Raw genomic sequence first — 24,211 nt, 5'->3', positions numbered from 1 at the left:
GTTATCTACATTATAATAATCCTTTATTTTTTATACAAGAGAACAGAAAAATATGAAAATACTTGCCGAGGGGTGGTGGGTTTATGTATCTTTAAAAAAATTAATAACATTCTCAATTTTATCATAAACAGCAAGTTTAAAATCTTGCCTTATTGCCAAAAAAGGAATGCATCAATTTGTTTGGCATAAATATAACCTTTTCCATAAATAAAATTATACTTAGAATTCCACTTTATTATACATCTTGCAAAGGCCAGCAGATCTAATTTTGTAGATAATACTGAGCCAGATTTTCCCAAAGTCCAAGGAATGCTGTAATTTGGAGTTATGGGCCTATATGACCAGTGCTCCAATGTTGAGTCAACTAGCAAACCACTGATATGGTGGATAAACCCAGTTCATCCTGAAGCCTGAAAATATTTGTAACTATATCTCTTAATTTAAAAATCAACTACACTATAAGGCCATAGTCAGCAAAACAGCATGGTACTGGTATAAAAATAGGCATATAGAGCAATGAAACAGAAATAAATGAAATAAATAATAGAAATGAAAGTCCTACTCTAAGATATTAGGATATTAGCTTCTTTTCAATCTAAATGAAACATTATAGCAGGGTGGGGAGGGGGCAGAGAACCATATAAACTTTCCCTTTTTCATGAAAAAAATCGCCATGGAAACTTTCAATGAACCTCATGCAACCTCAGACAGCCCAGCCAGCACTCTCCTTGACCTCAGAGAGAACAATTTAAAGAAGCCATAAAAGATAGACAAATGGGACTATATTAAACAAAAAGCTTCTGAACCAAAAAAAAAAAAAAAATGAGCAGAGTGAAGAGACAACCTGTTGAATGGGAGGAAATACATGCAAACTATTCACCTGACAACGGACTAATATCTAGCATATACAAGGAACAAACAACTCAATTGCAAAAAAAAAAAAAAAAAAAGCAATCCCATTAAAAAATGGGCAAAATATCTGAACTGACATTTCTCAAAAGACATACAAATGGCCAATAGGTATATGAAAAAATGTTTAACATCACTGATGATGAAAACCACAATGAGATATTATCTTATCCCAGTTAGAATAGTTTTTATCAAAAACGCAAAAAACAACAAATGCTAGCAAAGATGCAGAGAAAAGGGATACATATTTTTGGTAAGAATATAAGTTCGTACAGTCATTATGGAAAACAATATAGAGATTTCCCAAAAAGTTAAAAATGGAACTACCATATGATCCACAAATCCCACTAATGGGCATTTACCCAAAGAAAAGAAAATCAGTATATCAAAGGGTTACCTGCACCCCATGCTTACTGCAGCACTATTCACAATAGCAAACATGTGGAATCAACCTAAGTTTCCACCAACAGATGAGCAGATAAAGAAAATGCGATACATACACACAGTGAAATAAAAGTCAGCCATAAAGGAGAATGAAATCCTGTTATTGGCAGCAACATGGATGGAACTAAAAGTCATTATGTTGAATGGAATAAGTCAGGCACAGAAAGACAAATATCACAAGTTCTGTCTCACACGTGGGAGCTAAAAAGGTTGATCTCATGAGGTAGAGAGTAGAATGACAGTTATCAGAGGCTGAGAAGGGGGGTTGAGAGTAGGGAGAATGAAAAGAGGTTGGTTAATGCGTAAAACATACAGTCACATAGAAGGAATAAGTTCTAGTGTTTGATAGTACAGTAGGGTGACTATAGTTAACAACAATATATTGTACATTTCAAAATAGCTAGAAGAGAATATTTGAAATGTTCCTAATATAAAGAAATAATAAATGTTTGAGGTGATAGATATCCTAAATACCCCGGTGTGATCATTATATGTTCTATGTATGTATCAAAATATCACATGTACCCCATAAATATGTGCAGATATTATGTATCAATGATAAATACAGTAGTCTTATGTGTGGAACAAAGAGCAACTCTTTCCAGAAAGCACTGACCTTTAATCCTGGCAGACCTCGCCTTCCTATTGTCCCCTAAGAAAAATAGAAAGCAGAGACCTTAGAGAAGGATATAAACCAATTTTCACCCCAGCCTACCATCCTCTTCCACAAACGCAGGGGAAATACATCCCTCCAGCTGTTAACACCTACCCAAGGGCCGACATTTCCAGTTTCTCCCTGAGGTCCATCAACATTAGAACTTCCCTGAAAAGTAAGAAATAAAGGGAAGATCAGAAACAAACAACAACAAATGCTAGCAAAACTTTTTGTCCAATACAGAAGGCACTAGGTAGATGTAGCACTTAAATTCGCACCAAATTAAATTAAAGATGTAGTTTCTTTGTTATGCTGACCACATTCCAAGTGTTCCATAATTCCATATGGCTAGTGGCTACCACGTTGGACGGCACAGACACAGGATATTATCATGATCTCAGAATGTTCTGTTGGTCAGTGCTCCTCAAGAAGCAAATGGCATTAAATGCTGATGTTTCAAAATATCAGTGTTGTAGGCATCTTTCCCCAGAGATTGTTCCTTTGATGACTCCTCACAGTTCACCACGCTGGGAACACAGCCATGCTTAATATTTGAAAATATTGGCACTTCTCTTTCTACCTGTATCATTTACGGTCCTGAGTGGCAGATAGAAACAGAAGGTAGAAAAGTGTCTCTCTGAAGACATGGGTGATCAATATATACAGATGCTGACAGAGAGAGAAAGAGGTTATATAGTCACAGTGAGGAAAGAGTCGTGTTCTCATTTCTTTGGGGTCAGAAGTGGAAAAATGAGTATTGTCCAGAGAAAAAAATGAGTCTATCTTTTAAGAAAAATGGAAACCATGTGGGATCCCAAGAAGGGGTACTTCAGATAATTATTTCAGAAAGTTACATGCTAACTCAATAGGAATACATAAATAGGGAAAGAGTGTGAAATAACAGAAACAAAAACGTTTTGTGCAAAGCTGTTCACCCAACTGTTATTCATAATAGATTAAATTCTGAAACAATTTAAACATCCCACAACATGAGGGAAGTGTTGATCAAATTATGGTAGAAACACTTATTGAAATAGAATGCAACAATTAAAAACTATGTTTTTCAAAAGTTTTTAAAGTACATAAAAGTTTGTGCTATAATACCAAAAGTATTTAGCCTGAATCTAGTTATGGGAAAACAATCATACAAATCCTAATTGAGGGGTGTTTAGCAAAATAACTGGTGTACAGTGTCAGTGTCATGTAAACAAATAACTGAGCAAATGTGATGAAAGGGCACTGACGACACAGGACGACTAAAGGCACCGCATAGTCCTCAGCTGGATCCTGGAACAACAGCAGCAGCCACAGAGGACATTATTGGGGTGCTACGGACTCAAGGTTTGTGTTCCCCCCAAAATTCATATGTTGAAATCCTAATCCCCAATGTGATGGTATGAGGAGGTGGGGCCTTTGGAAGGTTATTAGGCTATGAGGGGGGAACCCTCATGGTGGGATTAGTGCCCTTATAAAAGAGGCTTGAAGGAACACTATAGCTCTCCTTCTGCCATGTGAGGTTGCAGCCAAGAAGATGGCTATGAACCAGGAAGCAGTCCCTCACCAAACACTGAATCTTCCAGGACCTTGATTTCGGACTTCCCAGCTTCCAGGACTATGAGAAATAAATGTTTGTTATTTAAGCCACCCACTCTATTAATTCTATTACAGTAGCCCAAACTGCCTAAGACATGGGGCAAGTGGGAAAATTTGAATATGGACTGTGTATTAGAAAATAATATTGGCTGGGCACAGTGGCTCACGCCTGTAATCCCAGCACTTTGGGAGGCTGAGGCGGGCGGATCACTTGAGGTCAGGAGTTCGAGACCAGCCTGGCTAATATGGTGAAACCCCATCTGTACTAAAAATACAAAAATTAGCCAGTGTGTTGGCGGGTGCCTGTAATCCCAGCTGCTCTCAGCAGGAGAATCGTTGAACCCAGGAGACGGAAGTTACAGTGAGCCATTGCACTCCAGCCTGGGTGTCACAGTGAGACTCCATCTCAAAAAAAAAAAAAAAAAAAAAAGAAGAAAGAAAAGAATATTGTATAAATATTGAATTTCATGAGGGTGATGATTATATTATGTTTATATAGAAGAATATCCTTTTTCTTAACATATACTTGTTGAATATTTAGAGGCAAATTCTCATGAAGCCTTTAATTAATCCTCAATTAGCTCAGTTACACACACACAGACCCCTAAGTATTTGTATAAAGAGATATAAAGCAAATATAGCTAAAGGACAAAAATTGGTGTTTAGACTTACGACTACATTTTTCTGTAGATTTGAAATTTTTCAGAATGAAGAGGATAAAAAGTAACAGGTTCATCATGGACTATTTCAACAATACAGAGAATAAAATTAAGGTAAAGAAACACTAGAGGCTGGCATGTTGCTGCTACAAACAAGTTGGTTTTTCTCTCTCCTTTCACTTCCTTTCTTTCTTCCCTCCCTCCCTCCCCGTCCTTCCTTTCTTCCTTTCTACATTCCTTCTTTCTTACTTCTATTCCTTCCTTCTTATCTCTCTTTCTTTATTCCATACAAGGGAATAGATACAGGCTGGCAATTCCACAGCCTCCACCATAAGTGAGCTGAAGGACAAACCCAGTTCTACCAAATACTGAAAAAAAATGTAACCCACTCCTTCTGAAGGAACTGAGGGTGCTGACAATGGACACTGTGTCCCATGTAAAGTGCACGCACTCTCAGCCATAAAAGAGAACCAAATTATGTCCTTTGCAGCAACATGGATGCAGCTGGAGGCCATTATCCTAAATGAACTAATGCAAAAATAGAAAACCAAATACCACATGTTCTCACTTATAAGTGGGAGTTAAATCTTGGGTTCACACAGACATAAAGATGGGAACAATAGACACAGGGGACTCTGAAAGGGGAGGGAGGAATGGGGCAAGGAGTGAAAAGCTTCCTATTGGGTACTATGTTTACTACTTGGGTGACGGAAGCCCAAACCTCAGTACCATGCAATATACCCTTGTAACAAACCTGTACATTATCCCCTGAATCTAACATAAAAATTGAAATTAATAAAAAAGAAATACACAATTTTGGCAATATAGAAATATTCTACAAATTTGGACTCACGTTAAAACAGGGTTGCAACCTGCTTTTTTCACTTGATATTACATCATGGATGTTTTCCATGTCATGAAATCATCTTCTACATTATGTTTCATGGCCTAATACTATTCCACTGTGTGGAAGAGCATTGTTTACATAAATAATCCTTTATTATTAGATATTTAAATATTTTTAATGTTTTACTACCTTAAAAATCACTGCAATGACCATCCTTGGAGCTAAATCTTTGTGTTGCACCATGATTAGCATCCAGATAAATTTCTAGGACTAGAAAAGGTAGATCAAATTACATACACATCCTTTTATTTTTATTATTTTTATTATTTTTATTTTTTTAATTTTTTGAGACAGAGTCTCGCTCTGTCGCCCATGCTGGAGTGCAGTGGCGTGATCTCTGCTCACTGCAAGCTCCACCTCCCGGGTTCACGCCATTCTCCTGCCTCAGCCTCCCGAGTAGCTGGGACTATGGGTGCCAGGCACTACGCCCAGCTAGTTTTTTGTATTTTTAGTAGAGATGGGGTTTCACCGTGTTAGCCAGGATGGTCTCGATCTCCTGACCTCGTGATCTGCCTGCCTTGGCCTCCCAAAGTGCTGGGATTACAGGTGTGAGCCACCACGCCTGGCCGACATACACATCTTAAAGCTGTGGCAGACTCAGTTGGTGGCCCACAAAACAGGCCCTCCCTTCCTCTGGTCTTTTTAGTTTTGTTTGGAGCAACGACATATCCAGCTCCAGGGGATGAACAGGCCTAAGCCAACTGTGATGATCCCATTTCCATTTGTTAGAGACTTGCTTTCTCTGGATCTCTTGAAATGGGGCAAGGGCTGTTGGGGAGCACAGGGTCTATTTTAGCTAATGAGCTATAAAGAGAATATTGCTGGGAGTAATTTGATGAAAGGAAAGCCCCTTTTCTCCTGATATTTTATGTAAAGGTGAAGACAAAAAAACACTTGGAGCTGCTAAACCTAGGGACCGAAAGCTGACACGTTGAGGATGGCAGTGTGGGAGGAAAGGCGCCGGGTCCCTGACGACATCACTGAGGCTCAATGGGACCATAAACTGATGTGCCAAAGTTGTCATCACCTATCCCTGGGTTATAAAACACATTTACTAGCTAAACACTGCTAGTCAGGCTTTCATTGGTATATTTAAAAACATTAAAAAAAAAAACAGTAATCCTAACTGATGACTGATGTGCATTGCCTATTGCCTCCCAAAAAGGTTGTATTGACTTTCATTCTCCCCAGAAGTGTTACTTTCTCACTTCTGACTGGTATGATTGGCTCTCCACACTTCCTCCAATATTAGGTATATAATAAAATTATTCTGCTTGGTCAGAAAGACTGCTTCATCAGGAAAACCTCTCCATCCAGACTGCAGCATTTAAGCCACTCTTCGGTTCATGTCAGAAAGGAGCCGTTGCCCCCTACAGAGCTATCTCCCAATAGCACTTAACAGGCTAGAACAGGGGTGTCCAACCTTTTGGCTTCTCTGGGCCACATTGGAGGAAGAAGAATTGTCTTGGGCCACACATAAAATACACTAACACTAACAATAGCTGATAAGCTTTAAAAAAAAAAAAGAAAGAAAGAAAGAAAAGAAAAAGAAGAGAAGAGAAAAAGATCTCATAATGTTTTAGGAAAGTTTACGAATTGTGTTGGGCTGCATTCAAAGCCATCCTGGGCCACATACTGCCCATGGGCAGTGAGTTGGACAAACTCAGGCTAGAATGTCAGCATCTACCAGCTTCAGGGTAATATAGCTGGTGGGAGTGATTTCTGTTATCTAAGTCTATTCAAAGGATATTTAGTTACCACCGTTTTTTGGCCCAGCATGGGAGCAGAAACCATGGGGAACACAAATGGAATATGTCACAGCACTGCCCCAGAGGGTTACAATTTTTGTTTGCATGTACAAGTAGGGATCTGGTGATCAAGGTTAACCCTTGGCTAAACTCAGCGATGGAGACCTCAGAAAGCTGTGAACATGCGGCTCTTGCTGTGTCTGCAGTGCTCTGATGTACACAGCACTGGACAGTTTGTCTAGAGGCCTAGGTTCCTTCCCAGCAGTAAAACCTTGAGCAAATAAGAGAACCAGTCTGAATAGACAGATCATGATCTTTCTTCTCACAACAACCACAACTCATGGAAGCTTTGAAATGGTTTCTCTATCTTCCTTCCCTCCTTCCAGATGAAACTGGGGCCCACATGGGTTAAGGGTTGCTGTCCTGCTGCTCCCTTAGCTCAATTCCATAGCCGATTGTGTGGCTGTTCACAGGGCTCTCTGATGTCAACTCACCACAGGACACCCTCTCAATGGGGTTTGTCCAAAACAACTGCAATTAACAACAGGATGAGATTCTTGCAGCAAGTCATGCTGGTTTTCTCACACAGCAACATAATAATCATCTTGTTACAAACTGCATTTAACTCAGGATCTAGACATATGTAAAAGGAATGCAAACTAGCTACAGAAGAGAGCCAATGTCCTATAATTTTGTCAAAGGATGAAAAACTGGAGTTCAAAGTAATAGAGGTTCCTCTCTAGCTGCAAACGTTTCTCTATGCAGACCTCATGCCTGGAAATTAGGGAAGATATGAGGACTGAAGCACTTGGGTTATTTTAGTCATTTTTCAGAATCATACATTTTAATGTCTGGGACATGAAAATCTAAAAATGGCTGCCAAGAAGTTAACATCGATCAAAGTTAACAAGTCTTTTTGCTTCTGTGATGCCTTCTATCACAATGCTTCTAGTTTTCAGAACTAGGCAAGGATTTCACCTTAAAAAATGGCTAATACCCAGTTCACATCAATCAGCACTGGCTGTGACAGAAAGCAAGCCAGCACTGTAATGACCCTGAGTACCTTTTAAATCAATACATCATTATAAAGATAGAGAATTTAGAAACCAGAAATATCTTAGGCATTATTGAGTCTGGTGCTTTCATTTTGGAGATGAGGAAACCAAGGACAAAAGATGTAATGTTGTAGGAGAAAGGATTCATATAGAAAAAAACAACTATGAATTAAGTATGCAAGGACGAGGATGTCGGTGGAGATTGGCATTCAGAGCTTCTATCTCCGTAGACAGTGGATTCCCATAGGCTTGCTCTCTGGTTTTTTATGCTGATCCTACCAGAATGCCCAAGTCTTCTGCCCCAGCTAGCATCTGTTCCCATGTAGCCCCTCAAGGAAACAGAACATCTTACCTTACGCCCACGCCTTCCTTTTTCTCCCTTAGGGCCTTGGATATAGCTATTAGTTCCAGGATCCCCCTGAGAAAATAAAGGGTTCATTACCTCAAATGGACAGAAAAGAAAAGAAATTATAGGAAGAATTATTTAAAACAAAACAAAACAAAAAAATAAGGTACAACTAAAGTGGACCCTTTTTATTGTCTGGGCCTGCTCAAAAACCTTAGACTTTTAATCCAATTAAAATTCCAACCTTTTTAAGAACTCAACTTTTCTATAAGTTTTCCCTCAAATCTTTTATTTGTTGCAATACTAAGATAGGGTGAGCAGATGCTTTATTAATGAATAATTAATTGCTCGTTGCCTTTGTGTCATGAGCAAACAGTTCTCCAGTCCCTGGAATTAAAGCAGCAGAAATCCCCCAACATCACTCACAGGATCTCCCCTTAACCCAGGCTCTCCACGCTCTCCAGGTTGTCCTGGCGGTCCCGTCAAGCCCTTAAATCACAAAGAAAAAATGTGTCACTTTTAAAAATCACATATTGCCTAGAGAGAAGAGAACATTAAGAGGGAAAATAAGAATCAAATGAAAAGAGCAACTTAGTATTTGAATTTTAAAGCATTCACTGCCAAGGAGGTGAGATTGAAAGGTAAAGAAGGGCATACTTTTATTGGCTATCTGCCATATGCTTGGACCTAGATGTGTGTTACCTCATTTAGCCCTCACAACTCAGGAATTCACCAATTTCCATTATGCAGGACCTGAGATTCTAGGAAGTTGGGCCCAGGTCTCCCTACCATCAAATTCCTTGATCTTTCCACCCTTTGGTGGTGCTCCACACAGAAACACATGTTGTTGTTGCTGTTGTTGTTGCTTAAAAAGGGGGTGGTGGTGAGGAGGGCTTTCTCCATCATGAGCATGGGCAGCAGCGGTAGAGCAAGATCTCATGAAAAAGAGAAAGGAGAGAACAATGTTTCCAGAGCTCCTGACTACTGCAGATAGGAAAACAGAGGGGTGAAGAAACTTGCCATAGGACTATGACAAATAAATGATGCTTCTCTTAAATGCTGCCATGATCTGTGCCATTCTTGTGTCGTAGCGCCCACAGAGCCATGAACTGGGGAGAGGCTCCACCACAGGTGCCTTCCTCAGATGACATCACATGCCTGGAGCCGGAGGGTGTGCATGATTAACAGATGGGATCACTGTTCTAGCTTTCAGACACAAAGGAAATAAAATGTTCTCTAGACTCCAAAAGAAGCCACCTCATAATCTTACTTGAGATGCCTCCTTATCTCTTTCCTGGCCTAATATAATGGTAAAAGGGAGCTAGATAACTCTAGGTTCCAATCCTGCTATTTAATTTCCTACATTGGTAAATTTCTTTGACTTTTCTCAGACTCCATTTTCTCATTTGTGAAACAGATGTGCCTAACTTATAGAAACAGTGTAGGGATTAAATAGAAGAATAAATTCAACTGTTTAGGCATATGGTTCCTATTATGATTCACCCTACTTGTAGACCCTCCTTTATCTGACCCAGTCACTGGACTTTCAGAGTAATCTTCCAAACCTACAGCTTCCAACATGTGTCTTCCTTGCCTATAAACCTTCAATAGCCCTTGATAACTCAGTAGAAACAAAACTCCCAAACATAGCATTAAATTGGCTCCAAATTGCCCTTTCAGGCTTTCTCCCCACTCTTTATACTTTTTATTTTATCCTCCACTCCTATGAAATTAGGATCCTTATTTTTCCAGACCTATCCTGATTTCTTCTAACTCTAACCTTTTCCTTGAGCCTTTTTCTTAAGCTAGAATACCCTGTGTCTCTCTCCCAGTCCCTCTCACAGAGGTCTGAGTGAAAAATGTCTTGATTTCCTGCATTTTCTGGAAAGCCAGAGTCCTCTCCACGCTTCGGCACCTGCTCATATAGAAGTTGTTCTCTTGCCTCCCTCTCTCTTCCTTAATTGTTACCTATCTTTTAAATTTCATCCCATCTCCTCCTCAATGAAGCCTTTCTGACTGCACGGGCTGGGTCAAATCCCCTGTCGTATTCCTCTCCATACCTTTATCTCTGCAGTAATATTATATCTATTTCTGTGATTATTTCATTCATGTCTATCTTTTTCCATAGAGGCCAATCCTAAGAGATAGAGCCCATGTCTCTTTTGTTCCCCATTCTAGAATCATGCCTTGATTACAATAGATGCTCAATAAATTTTGATGATTGATCAAGTGAAGAAAAGGGAATCTATTTTCGTTTCCTCTCCAAGTCACTGTGCTCCCATTGATTCTTTATTTGCACCATTGTTACATCCTGTAGCTTATCCTATCTCATATTATAGTTTTTCCTGTACCAGTTGTATCTCCTGCACACTCAATAAGCTCTTTGTTGGTCAGAGCCATGGCTTATGTATCTTGGAACCCTTTTTTGTATCTAGCAAATGTCCCATGTGTAGGGACAATAAACACTTGACAGGTGTTTATTCAGTTTAACTAAATTTAGCTGAAACTGAAGGCTCTCCAGTGTTAAGAAAGTATGGTATCTCCCACCTTCTCCAAAGTCTGATCCATAAACTTCAAGTTAGAAATTAAACCTCAATAAAGAGCCATGTCTTCTGACTCTCCCTGTTTCACCTATCAGGAATTCAATCCACATCACTAATTGTGCACTTTTGGAGTAAAAGCATTACTCCAATTTCATGAGGAGTACAAAGAAGCATAAGCAAATAAATTACACCCTTTATGTCTAATCCTATCAATCAATAGAAGCTGATTATAGTACTGTGTTAAGATGGATCCTTCAGCCATGTTGGATCCCATAAATGGTTAGTATGTCTGCCATGGGCACAGGAAGGGAGGGTTGTGGGACATATGCTAGGTATCTGCCATCCCTTACATGGAAACAGAATTACCATCAGGAGGAAGTGTGTAATCACTGTCAAACAGATAGTACAAATAATTGCAAGGATGTAGAAAAGGCAAAGATCACTACAAACTGACATGCCAGGGAAGCTGTTGTGAGGAAGAAAGAGAGGAACTGGGCCCATTGAGGAAAAGGTGATATTCAGATTAAGCACTGAATACAGAACCAAGAAAAAGGCATTCCAGGAGAGGCAGCTGGCATGAGCAAAGACACAGAGGTGGGCATGCATAAGCAGCATTTCAGAGACAGTGAGCCTAGGAAGACATTTCTTGACAGAGATTTGTAAAGAATGTGGTTGAAAGGCCTTGGATGTAACACTAAATCATCGGCGACAGGGAGCCATGAGAAGCTTGTGAGATGGGGAGTGACATGATCACTGTTCTCAATCACCAAATGTTAAGTCACAGGACTTACTTTACTCATTCTACCATCAGCAGAGTCAGACCTTAGGTGAAGCTTCCAAACAGCTATCTCATATTAATTGCCCTTTAACTCTCCATTTAACTCCATAGGGTTTAAGCCACTAGATGATTTTTTTCCCACAGTTTCCCACAGTTTAAAAATAAACTATCCATATCAGGTTACTCAACAGGAAAATGAAAGAATATCATCATACTTTACCCAATTTCCCCTATTTCCTTTTTCTCCAGATGACCCTGGGATTCCGCGATTACCCTAAAAAAAGAAAAATGAACATACAGAGATCCTGCCTTTTATTAGTCCCACCAAAATTTTTCTTTATGTATTTTCACAATTCTAGCCAAGAGTAGAAAGTACCTTTACTACTCTATTTCTGACAATGTGACAGATTAGATGTTTTGAATAACCCTGCCACTGAAAATTTTAAATTCCAGATAAATTAAAATATATTTTGTATGCATTAAAAATCTGATTTAAGGCTGGGTGCGGTGGCTCAGGCCTGTAATCCCAGCACTTTGGGAGGCCAAGGCAGGTGGATCACCTGAGGCTGGGAGTTCGAGACCAGCCTGACCAACATGAAGAAACCCTGTCTCTACTGAAAATACAAAATTAGTCGGGCGTGGTGGCACATGCCTGTAGTCCCAGCTACTCAAGAGGCTGAGGCAGGAGAATCACTTGAACCCGGAAGGTGGAGGTTGCAGTGAGCCGAGATCGCACCATTGCACTCCAGCCTGGGCAACAAGAGCAAAACTCCATCTCAAAAAAAAAATCTGATTTAAAAAATCCTTATGGTTCATAATAAAGAGAAAGCAAAAATGCAGACACGTAATAGCTCATGGCTGTCCTGGGGGCTTCTTGTAATTGTGTGTGTGTGTGTGTGGTGTGTGCCGTGTGTATGTGTGTGTGTGTGTGGTGTGAAGCGCCTCAAACTGACAATTTATTTTAGGGTGGTCCCAGAACGTAGTGCCACTAGGAACACATGACAGAAGCAAACAACCTCTCAGGCCCTAATGATGTCTCACAGATAATGTTCCATCAAAAAATTAGTTTAAATCAAAAGTCACAATACACATGAGGGAGATGCCATGAAGGAGAAGCCAGCAGAAACAACATACAACAAAATCGGACCTGCAGTGACTGCAAATATTGGGATTATAATATACTGAATATAAAATGAATATATTTAGTATGTTTAAATAATTAGAAGAGAATGAATAAAATAACAAACTATGAAAGGAGACCAAGTAGATTTCAGAAAGGATCAAATAGAACTACTTGAAGTGAAAAATATAATTAAAATTAAAAATTCAATTGACAAATTAAATATTATATTAAATGCAAGTGAGGTGAGAATTAGTGAACTAGAAACTGAAGAAATACAGAATGCAGCACAGAATGACAAAGAAATAGAAATATAAAAGAGCAGTTAAGACATATTGGGGACAAAATGAGAAGTTTTCACAAATTGCTAATTAGATTTCTGCAAAGAAATAATACAGAAAATAGGAAAAATAAAATTTCAAAATGATAATTTCAAAATTAAGCACTGAAGATTTCCAAAATTTATAAGAAACATAAACACTCAGATTCAAAAGACTGACAAGTCCTAAGCAGAATACATAAAAAGTAATCCGCACCTGGACACATCATATTGAATGAAACTGTCAAAAACTAAAATCAAAGGGAACATTTTAAAGCAGCCTTATACATTTTTAAAAGTTGCTTACAAAAGAACAATTATTTTGACAGATAACTTCTTTTTTTTTTTTTTTCTTGAGACGGAGTCTCGCTCTGTCACCCAGCCTAGAGTGCAGTGGCGCGATCTCGGCTCACTGCAAGCTCTGCCTCCCGGGTTCACGCCATTCTCCTGCCTCAGCCTCCCAAGTAGCTGGGACTACAGGTGCCCACCACCACGCCTGGCTAATTTTTTTGTATTTTTAGTAGAGATGGGGTTTCACCACATTAGCCAGGATGGTCTCGATCTCCTAACCTCGTGATCCGCCCGCCTCAGCCTCCCAAAGTGCTGGGATTACAGGCGTGAGCCACCGCGCCCGGCCAACAGATAACTTCTTAAAGGCAATAATGAAAGGTAAAAGAAAATAGAAGCCAGAAGACTATGAAATTACATTTTCTTTTTTTTTTTTAATACTCTGAGCCGGAGCACTTACGTATTTTTTCCAAGTCTTTTCTTTTTTGCTTTTTTATTATACTTTAAGTTCTGGGGTACCTGTGCAGAACGTGCAGTTTTGTTACACAGGTATACACGTGCCATGGTTGAAATTACATTTTCACAGTGCTGAGAGAAAGTAACCATCAACCAGAATTGCTTACCCAGTGAACTATCTTTCAAAGAGATTTTCAGGAAAACAAAAACAAGAAGAGTTTACAATGAACTGACCTTCATTAAAGGAAATTCTAAAAGTTGTGCCTTAAGCAAAAGAAACATGATTTTTTCATGTTCTTTTGAAGTTATCGATGACTACAAGGAAGGCATCAGTCAGATGAGTAAACATGAGGGTAAAGCTAGATAAGCATTGACTATATAAAACAACAATAAGAATGTGTAACTGGCAGAATTTAACAAAAACAAGATGGAAATAAAATACTAGACAATAATATGTAATATGGGAGGGAGTTGATTAAAGTTTCTAGAGTCCTTGTATTTTGAGGATGAGGAAAAATACAGAGATTAACATTAAACATTGTTGAGTATGCATGTTAAAAATTCTAGCTAGTCATGAAAAGCTGTACTCTCTACAAGAGTATAAATGACAGGTTAATAGAGAGGAAGACATTAAATGAGAAACTTCTGCACCTGTTCTCCATCCAAGCCATCAACTCCTTCCTCACCAGGGTTGCCCTGTGAAGCAAAGGAAGATCAGAATCTTAGAGAAAAGAGAAGCAGGTTTATGTGAATATTTCTTTGATGTTAATTTCCTTGCTAATATTTTTTCAATTGATACAGAATCTAGACTCTGTAACACTTATATACTGCACCCAGTTACTAAAAAGTAATGATTGTTTTCTTCCTGAAACAGTTATTAGGGTTATATACTGTTTTGCCTCATAGCTTCAGGTGCTAAAAATGTATATGTATTTTTAACCTCAAAATTTGAGTGGATAAGAAAGACTCCCTTTAAAGTTTTGCACTTGGAACAAGTAGCTGTTTCACAAGACCAAATAAAACACTGGTTGTCGAATGCTAAAAATGGTCTTTTTGTCATTGACCTTCTTTAAAAAGATGGCAAATATGCCCGAATTAATTAATCTAATGGAAACCTGGTAGTTCACAGATTAAGGAGGAACTAAATGAGTGTGTGTGCATGTGTGTGCATTTTGGGAGATAAAATTTTAAAAAAGAAAGGAAGTGAAAAACTGAGGCTAATTAGGAGATAAGAGTAAAACTGGGCAGCGGCATGGTGACATCTCATCAAATATTCCATCACTTTCAAATTATGGGCCCTTCATTTTGCCAACTAACCCAAAATGACCAATAATATATTCATTATAAAGAATTTTTTAAAGAAAAAGCCAGAGTTCCACAAGCAAAATAAAATGCATTTGCATGTGTGAAATAGTTGATTTACTCCTACTGTCTACAAAAGCAAATCAAGTTTCAGGCATTTTTTTAACCAAAGCACAGCTGAGTTATACATAAAAATAAGTATAACGAACTCTTGGACTAGAATTACATGGCATATTTGCCACAGGCCGCAGAAGGTTAATCGGTGGTACCAGAAAACATGAATAAGGAAGCTCCATGAGCCCTTGTCTGTCTTATTCATCATTTTGTAACCACTCCCTAGGATAATGTGGGGAACAGAGTGGGTACCTAATAAATACATTTTGAGTGAGTGAATCAGCAAATGGATACTATGGTTCTGAATCTGAATGTAAATCATTCCCTTCTTGCGCCAACTCCTTTCCTAACAACCTCATCCCAGCATTCCTCTTCCATTTGACATCCACCTTGACCAGACCCAGCCCACCATACCCTGGATTCAGGACCAACACTTCTAGACCATCATGTGATGAATATGGTGGCCCAATTCTTATATAGAGTCAGCGAGGATTGCAAACAATATGTTACTGCCTTAAACCTGAAATACATGTCTTACAAATAGTCACTCATTAGCATGGAAGTTTGGCTATTAATATCATCTGACAAATTCTCTTGTCTAAAAGTCTGAAGCTTCACCTCACTCAGGCAAAGAAATGCAATTGAAATAAGTATTGCATTTCCCAAAGAAACTGCTATCCAGTTTAAGAAGGATAAAGGAGATTACCTACCTTCTCTCCTGAAAATCCTCTTGCTCCCTAAAGTTAGAAAGAGATCATAAGAATTGAGCTTGAATGAGATTTTTAAGCCCTTGTTTCATTTAGGAAACCATATGTTCCCTGGTTTGAAGAAAATGCAATTACAATATTAGATCAAAATGAAGATGCGTTGTCTGGCAAATGTGGTGGGCATTACAACACCCTGGTTATTGCTATCCTCCTTTGCATGGAACCTGGAGAAAATTGCACTTTGCAATTCCTCACATAGTAGGAATGAAAGGGAACAACAGTGGCCTACCTCTTATTAAAATGATGATATTTTTCAAACAAAAGTGAGAATATATTGGCTAGCAAGCATGAGAGGGGTTCAAGGAACAACAGGAAAAGTGAATTGAAAGAGTAATTTGATAGGTATACAGAACATGGTCATTGTGGTTAGGAAAACTGTCTTTAGGATTCTTAGATTGTAGAATTTTTTTCTTTTAGTTTATTAAGGAAGATTCTCCAATCCTGGACAGTTGAGGGACATTTAATGCAACCAGCCAAAAATGTACCTATATCCCTTTAGCCTTTAAAACTTTAGTGTTCTCACATGGACAAAGGGAGGGGAACAACACACACTGGGGCCTCTGTCGGCGGATGGAGTTGGGGGAAGGAGAGCATCAGGAAAAATAGCTAATGCATGCAGGCCTTAATAGCTAGGTGATGGGTTGATAGGTGCAGCAAATCACCATGGCACACGTCTACCTATGTAACAAACCTGCACATCCTGCACATGTACCCCAGAACTTAAAATTAAAATAAAAACAAAATCAAAAAAAACTTTAGTGTTCTGAATCCTACTTCCAACCACCAGCACCTGTCACTCTTTTCTGAGGGTTTTTTCAGGGACCAGGGCCTGCTCTACCCACATGCAAGACAGACCCAAAGTGCTAGGAACTAATACCTCCTGGAAGCTGCTGTTAACCAATTCTTGATGGGATTTGGTGTATAAATACCACAGCTCCCTCACCCCTTAACTGGGGTACATTGAGATGCATGTTCAACTCTGGGTGCCAGAGTTCTTCAGTAGGATTAAGCTCCATCTACCCACAGTGGTGATCTGATTTATAATGTACCCTTTTCAGGCCTCCTTTCCTCCTTATCTCACTTCTTTACTTCCCCACTAATGCTTACTAGAATTATCTCCCAGTAAAATACTTGCAATTGACTCTTTTTCTCAGGCTTTACTTCTGGAAAACCTTTAATCTGAGGGGGAGCTAAGACTCCATAGCTATGTTGAAGAGTTATGATTTTCCTCAAACTCAAGAGATGAAGCCAAGAAAGAGAAAGAATCCCACAGCTTAAGGTCACACTCACCTTAGGTCCCCTCATACCAGGGCATCCTTCCTCACCTCGGAGTCCAGGAAGACCTCGGGGGCCTCGTTCTCCCTGTGGAAGAAGAAGACACATGAATGCACTCAAGCAACTGTCTCTGTCAAAGCAATTGTTTAAAGTACAGGTCTTTTTCAAAATGGAGTCTCTTATGTCTTCCCTTTCTATGTAGACACAGTAACAGTCTGATCTCTCTTTTCCCTACATATCCCCCTTTTCATTTTGATAAAACCACCACCATCATCATGGCCCCTTCTCTCTGGTCGGTCGCTGTCTCTCTGGAGCTGCTGGATACACCTATAGACTAACAACAGAAAAGACAGACATACAAGGATTAATACAAAATTTGCAATAGTGGAATTTCCGGTGGTTTTAACCCAAGTGACAGGGGGCAAGAGGACGGTGTGGGTGCTGCGGCACCCAGGCAGTCTCCCACATCCTTTGTGTCTTAGTTGCTGTTTCTCATAGTTTTCAGTCTTTCTCTTCAACTGATGACTCGCACCTTTTATCTCTTTGTCTCCCTTCTCTTATGGTCTCTCTCTCTCTCTCTTTTACACTATCTCTCTCCCCAATCTCACTTTCTGTGTCTGTCTCTGATCTCTGTCTCTTTTTCTTTCTATTCTTCTCCCTGGCTCTCCACATGTGCCGTTTTCTTGGTGGATGGTAACTTCATCTGTTCTTCTGATATCACCATTTTGTTCACCCTGCGAGTTGATGATGCTCGATTGCGGGTTTTCTGTCTCTGCGGAGGCACTTTCATTTGCATCTCTGATGGGTTGATTGTAGAACTTCAAATTCTAGTGGGTATCCAAACAGGAAGCTGATTTTCTCCTGGTGAAACACAAGCAAAACCTCTCCCCCATGTTATCACCTTCCCTATTTCCCATGTTTTGTTTTTGTTGTCTTTCCACCAAATCAGTTTTCCCTCATGTGGGCTGTTCTTTTTACCAGTAAAATGTTCTGCAGAAGTAGTGGTCTGATTTCTATGCATGTTTAGAAAATTTAAAGTATAGAGTGTTAGATTAAGTTGCATCTGGGGAGTGTTATCCTCCTTACTGTGTTTTTCCTTTTTTTGTTTAACCAATTGAGCTTTGAGTGTTCTAAGCAGGACAGGTAAGATCTGCATCTGGCACAGCCAGCCAGGTCTCCTTACCCTCTGCTTCCCTTTCTGCCCATGACTGAATGGGTATGTCAGGGTCTAGTAGGGGATCCAGGAGGAGGAAGCCTCATTAACTTCTATTCTGCAGCAATTGATGGCCACCCAACTTGAACAGTGGGGGCTTATCACCTCATGTACTAAGACCGGAGATAGCTGATGCCAAGGTTGGCTAAATTAGTAGCTTGAGATGTTAGGTTTTTCATTTGAGGTTTCTATGCTGCTATTGTCTTCTGCTCTTGGTCACAGAGGCTGCCACAATCCGCATGTCAAGTCCTCATGTGACAATATCCAGAGACAGCAAGGAAGAGGTACAGTGTATTCCTGCATGTTTCTTAAAAAAATATTTTTGATAGAGAATAATTGTACACATTTGTGGGGTCCATGTGAGATTCTGGTACATGCATGCACTGTGTAATGATCAAATCAGGGTCTTTAGGATATTAATCACCTCAAACATTGATCATTTCTTTGTGTTGGGAATATTTCAAATCTTATTGCTATTTAGAAATATACAATAAATCCATTTATCAGGATACAAAATCTATGTACACAAATCAGTAGCAGTGCTATACACCAACATCTACCAGGCTGAGAATCAAATCAAACCCTTTTATGATAGCTGTAAAAATAAAATACTTAGGAATATACCTAACCAAGGAGGTGAAAGACCCCTACAAGGAAAACTACAAAACACTGTTGAAAGAAATCATAGATGACACAAACAAATGGAAACACATTCCATGCTCATGGATGGGTAGACTCAATGTTGTGAAAATGACCATACTGCCAAAAGCAGTCTACAAATTCAATGCAATTCCTATCAATATACCATCATCATTCTTTATAGAACTGGAAAAAAAATGCCAAAATTCAATTGGAACTAAAAAAGAGTCTGCACAGCCAAAGCAAAACTAAGCAAAAAGAACCAATCTAGAGGCATCACATTACCCAACTTCAAACTATATTACAAGGCTATAGTCACCAAAACAGCATGGTGCTGGTATAAAAATAGGCACATGACCAATAGGACAGAGTAGAGAAGCTAGAAATAAAGCCAAATACTTAACACCCAACTGGTCTTCGACAAAGTAAACAAAAACAAAGTAGGGAAAGTACACCCTATACAACAAATAGTTCTGGGATAATTGGCAAGCCACATGTAAAAGAATAAAACTGGATCCTCATCTCTCACCTTATACAGAAATCAACATAAGATGGATCAAAGACTTAAATCTAAGGTCTGAAACCATAAACATTCTAGAAGATAACATTGGAAAACGCTTCTACACATTGGCTTAGGCAAACAGTTCATGATCAAGAACCCAAAAGCAAATGCAATAGAAACAAAGATAAATAGATGGGACTTAATTAAAGTAAAAGCCTCCTGCACAGCATAGGAAATAATCAGCAGAGTAAACAGATCACCCACAGAGTGGGAGAAAATTTTCACAAACTGCATCTGACAAAGGACTAATGTCCAGAATCTACAGGGAACTCTAATCAGCAAGAAAAAAATAATCCCATCAAAAAGTGTGCCAAGGACATTAATAGACAATTCTCAAAAGAAGATACACAAATGGCCAACAAACATATGAAAAAATGCTCAACATCACTAATTACCAGGGAAATGCAAATCAAAATCACAATGCAATACCACGTGTAAAATAAACAAAAATAGGGCTGGGTGCAGTGGCTCACGCCTGTAGTCCCAGCACTTTGGGAGGCTGAGGTGGGCGGATCAGGAGGTCAGGAGTTTGAGACCAGCCTGACCAACATGGTGAAACCGAGTCTCTACTGAAAATACAAAAATTAGCCAGGCATGGTGGTGGTTGCCTGTAATCCCAGCTACTCAGGAGACTGAGGCAGGAGAATTGCTTGAACCCGGGAGGCAGAGGTTGCAGTGAGCTGATATCGCACCACTGTACTCCAGCCTGGGTGACAGGGCGAGACTCCATCTCAAAAAAACAAAAACAAACAAACAAAAAAAAAGCAAAAATTGATGTTGGCACGGACGTGGTGAAAGAGAACGCTTTTACACTGATGGTGGGAATGTAAGCTAGTACCACCACTATGGAAAGCAGTATGGAGATTCCTTAAAGAACTAAAAGTAGATCTACCATTTGATCCAGCAATCCCACTGCTAGGTATCTACCCAGAGGAAAAGAAGTCATTATATGAAAAAGATACTTTTGCACACATGTTTACAGCAGCAAAATTCACAGTTGCAAAACTACAGAACCAGCCCAAATGCCCATCAATCAATTAGTGGATAAAGAAAATGTGTTATATATATATATATACACACACACACACACACACACACATATATATATACCATAGAGTACTACTTAGCCTTAAAAAGGAATGAAATAATGGCATTCATAGCAACCTGGATGGAGTTGGAGACCATTATTCTAAATGAAGTAACTCAGGAATGGAAAACCAAACACTGCATGTTCTCACTCGTAAGTGGGAGCTAAGCTATGATGATGCAAAGGCACAAGAATGAAACAGTGGACTTTGGGGGCTCAGGGGTAAGGTGGGAGGAGTTGAGAGATAAAAGACTATACATTGGGTAAACTGCTTTGGGGATGGGTATGCCAAAATTTCAGAGATCACCACTAAGGAACTTATCCATGTAACAAAATACCACCTGTTCCCTAAAAACTATTGAAATTAAAAATATATATATACAACAAATTGTTGTAGTCACTTTCTGTGATAATGAGCACTAGATCTTATACCTTCTATTATATATTTTTATACCCATTAATCAACTTCTTTTCAAACCCCTTCTATTCCCAGCCTCTGGTAACTATCATTCTACTCTTTATCTCCATGATATCAATTTTATATAGCTCCAGGGCACACAAGTCCATAACTGCGGTCTCTATCCCTGACCCTACTGACCTGAAACATGGCCCCCACTTTGATTTCCAGGAGCATAAACCGCTCATATAAGTGAGAACATGCAATAGTTTTCTTTCTGTGCATGGCCTAGTTCACCTAACTTTATGACCTTTAATTCCATCCATTTAGCTGAAAATGACAGGATTTCATTCTTCTTTATGGCTGAATACTATTCTATTGTGCGTATATTCCCATTTTCTTTATCCATTCATCCATTGATTGACACTTAGATTGAGTCCATATCTTGGCTATTGTAAATAGTGCTGCAGTAAATGTGGGGGTACAGATATCCCGTTGATACACTGATATCCTTTTTTTTGGATATATACCCAGGAGTGGGATTGCTGGATCATATGGTAGATCTGTTCTTAGTTTTTTGAGAAATCTCTGTACTTTTTTTCATAATGGCTGTACTAATTTACATTCCCACCAAAATATACGATAATTTTCTTCTCTTCACATGCTTGCCAGGATTTGTTGTGCTTTGTCTTTTTAATAATAGCCATTCTAACAAGTATGAGATGATATCTCACTGTGGTTTTGATTTGCATTTCCATGATTATTAGTGATGTTGAATATTTTTTCATAAACTTGGTGATTTGTATATCCTCTTTTGAGAAATGTCTGTTTATTTTTTGATAGTTTCTTTTGCTGTGCAGAAGCTCTTTCATTTAATTAGATCCCATTTGTCAATTTTTGCTTTTGTGGCAATTGCGTTTGGCATCTTCACCATGAACTCTTAGCCCATCACTATGTACTGGATGGTATTGCCCAGGTTGTCTTCCAGGGTTTTTATAGTTATAGGTTTTACATTTAAGTCTGTAGGCCATCTTGAGTTAATTTTTGTATATGGTGTAAGGGAGGGGTGTTGTCTTTTCACTCTGTTGATTGTTTTCTTTGATATGCAGAAGGTATTTAATTTAATATAATCCCATTTGTCTGTTTTTGTTGCTTGTACTTTTTAAGTGTTAGCCATACAATCTTTGTTCTGAAGCGTTTCTCCTGTGTTTACTTCTAGTAGTTTTATAGTTGTGGCTGTTACATTTAACTCTTTAATCGATTTTGAGTTTATTTTTGTAAGTGATGAGAGATAAGGGTCTAATTTTATTCTTCTGTGTTTGGATATCTAGTTTTCCTGGCACCATTTAATGAAGAGGGTGTCTTTTATTCAATGTATGTTCTTGACACCTTTCTTGAAAATCAGCTGTAAATATGTGGATTCATTTCTGGGTTCTTTAGTCTGTTTCCTTTGTTTTTGTGTCTGTTTTAATACCAATACACTCTGTTTTGGTTACTATAGCTTTGCAGTATGTGTGTATATATATAAATATATATATATATATATAATTTTTTTTTTTTTTTTTTTGAGACAGAGTCTTGCCTTGTCACTCAGGCTGGAGTGCAGTGATGCAATCTCGGCTCATTGCAAGCTCCGCCTCCCGGGTTCACGCCATTCTCCTGCCTCAGCCTCGGCTAATTTTTTTGTTTTTTTTTTAATAGAGACGGGGTTTCACCGTGTTAGCCAGGATGGTCTCGATCTCCTGACCTCATGATCCACCCGCGTTGGCCTCCCCAAGTGCTGGGATTACAGGCGTGAGCCACTGCTTTGCAGTATACTTTTAAATCAGGTAGTGTGAGGCTTCTAGCTTTGTTCTTTTTGCTCAGTATTGCTTTGGCTATTTGGGGTCTTCTGTGGTTCCATATGAATTTCAGGGGTTTTTTTTTTCCTGTTTCTGTGAAGAATATAATTGATAGGGATTATACTGAATCTCTAGATTGCTTCGGGTAGTATGGTCATTTTAACAGTATTAGTAATTCCAACCCACGAGCATGAGATGCTTTTCCATTTGTTTGTGTCTTCTCAATTTATTTTATCAGTGTTTTGTGGTTTTCATTGTAGAGGTTTTTTGTTTTTTTTTTTTCCCCATCCTTGGTTAAGTTTATTCCTAGGTATTTTATTTTTGTAGCTATTGTAAATAGAATTTCTTCCTTGGTTTCTTTTTTAGCTAGTTTGTTACTGGTATATAGAAACATTACTGATTTTTGTATGTTGATTTTGTGTCCTGAAGCTTTACTGAATTATACATCTGTTTTTTTTAAATTTTTTTATTTTTTATTTTTTGAGATAGAGTCTCGCTCTGTTGCCCAGGCTGGAGTGCAGTGATGCAATCTTGGCTCACTGCAAACTCCGCCTCTGGGTTTCAAGCGATTCTCCTGCTTCAGCCTCCCAAGTAGCTGGGATTACAGGCACCTACCACCATGCCTGGTTATTTGTATTTTTAATAGAGACAGGATTTCACCATGTTGGCCAGGCTGGTCTCAAACTCCCAACCTCAGGTGATCTGCCCACCTTGGCCTCCCAAAGTGCTGGGATAACAGGCATGAGCTACCATGCCCAGCCTAATTTATCCATTTTAAGAGTTTTTTGGTGGAGTCTTTAGGTTTTTCTGTTTACAAGTATAAGATTATGTCATCTGCAAAGTGAGACAATTTGACTTCCTCTTGTCTAGTTTGGATGCCTTTTATTTCTTTATCTTGTCTGATCACTCTGGCTTGGATGTCCCATACTGTGTTGAATAAGAGTGGTGAAAGTGGGCATCCTTGTCTTGTTCCGGTTCTTAGAGGAAAAGCTTTTCAATTTTTCCCAGTGAGTAGGATGTTAGCTGTAGATTAGTCATATATGCCTTTTCTTATGTTGAAGTGTTCCTTCCATGCCTAATTTGTTGAGAGTTTTCATCATGAAGGAATGGTAAATTTTATCGAGTGATTTTTCTGCATCTGCTGAGATGATCAGATAGTTTTTGCCTTTCATCTTGTTGATGTGATGTATCACA

The 24,211-nt window shown here is 39.0% G+C and overlaps 1 protein-coding gene across 1 annotated transcript in view; it reads right to left on the bottom strand.

Annotated features, from left to right (window-relative positions):
* The window catches only part of LOC100978661 (collagen alpha-4(VI) chain-like), a 174,856-nt gene that overhangs the window by 44,196 nt on the left and 106,449 nt on the right, over positions 1-24,211 (bottom strand). The window contains exons 3-10 of the mRNA XM_055110442.2: positions 17,294-17,365; positions 15,947-15,973; positions 14,472-14,516; positions 11,858-11,911; positions 8,743-8,805; positions 8,323-8,388; positions 2,123-2,176; positions 1,970-2,005 (exon numbers count right to left, since the gene is read on the bottom strand). Coding sequence (XP_054966417.1) covers positions 1,970-2,005; positions 2,123-2,176; positions 8,323-8,388; positions 8,743-8,805; positions 11,858-11,911; positions 14,472-14,516; positions 15,947-15,973; positions 17,294-17,308 — 360 coding nt within the window. The 5' untranslated portion in view covers positions 17,309-17,365. The remainder of the gene's footprint in view (positions 1-1,969; positions 2,006-2,122; positions 2,177-8,322; positions 8,389-8,742; positions 8,806-11,857; positions 11,912-14,471; positions 14,517-15,946; positions 15,974-17,293; positions 17,366-24,211) is intronic.

The sequence above is a fragment of the Pan paniscus genome, chromosome 2, assembly GCF_029289425.2.
Source record: "Pan paniscus chromosome 2, NHGRI_mPanPan1-v2.0_pri, whole genome shotgun sequence".
Classification (NCBI taxonomy): Eukaryota; Metazoa; Chordata; class Mammalia; order Primates; family Hominidae; genus Pan; species Pan paniscus.
The sequence above is the reverse complement of the archived record's forward strand: the minus strand, read 5'-3'. Positions and strand labels throughout refer to the sequence as shown.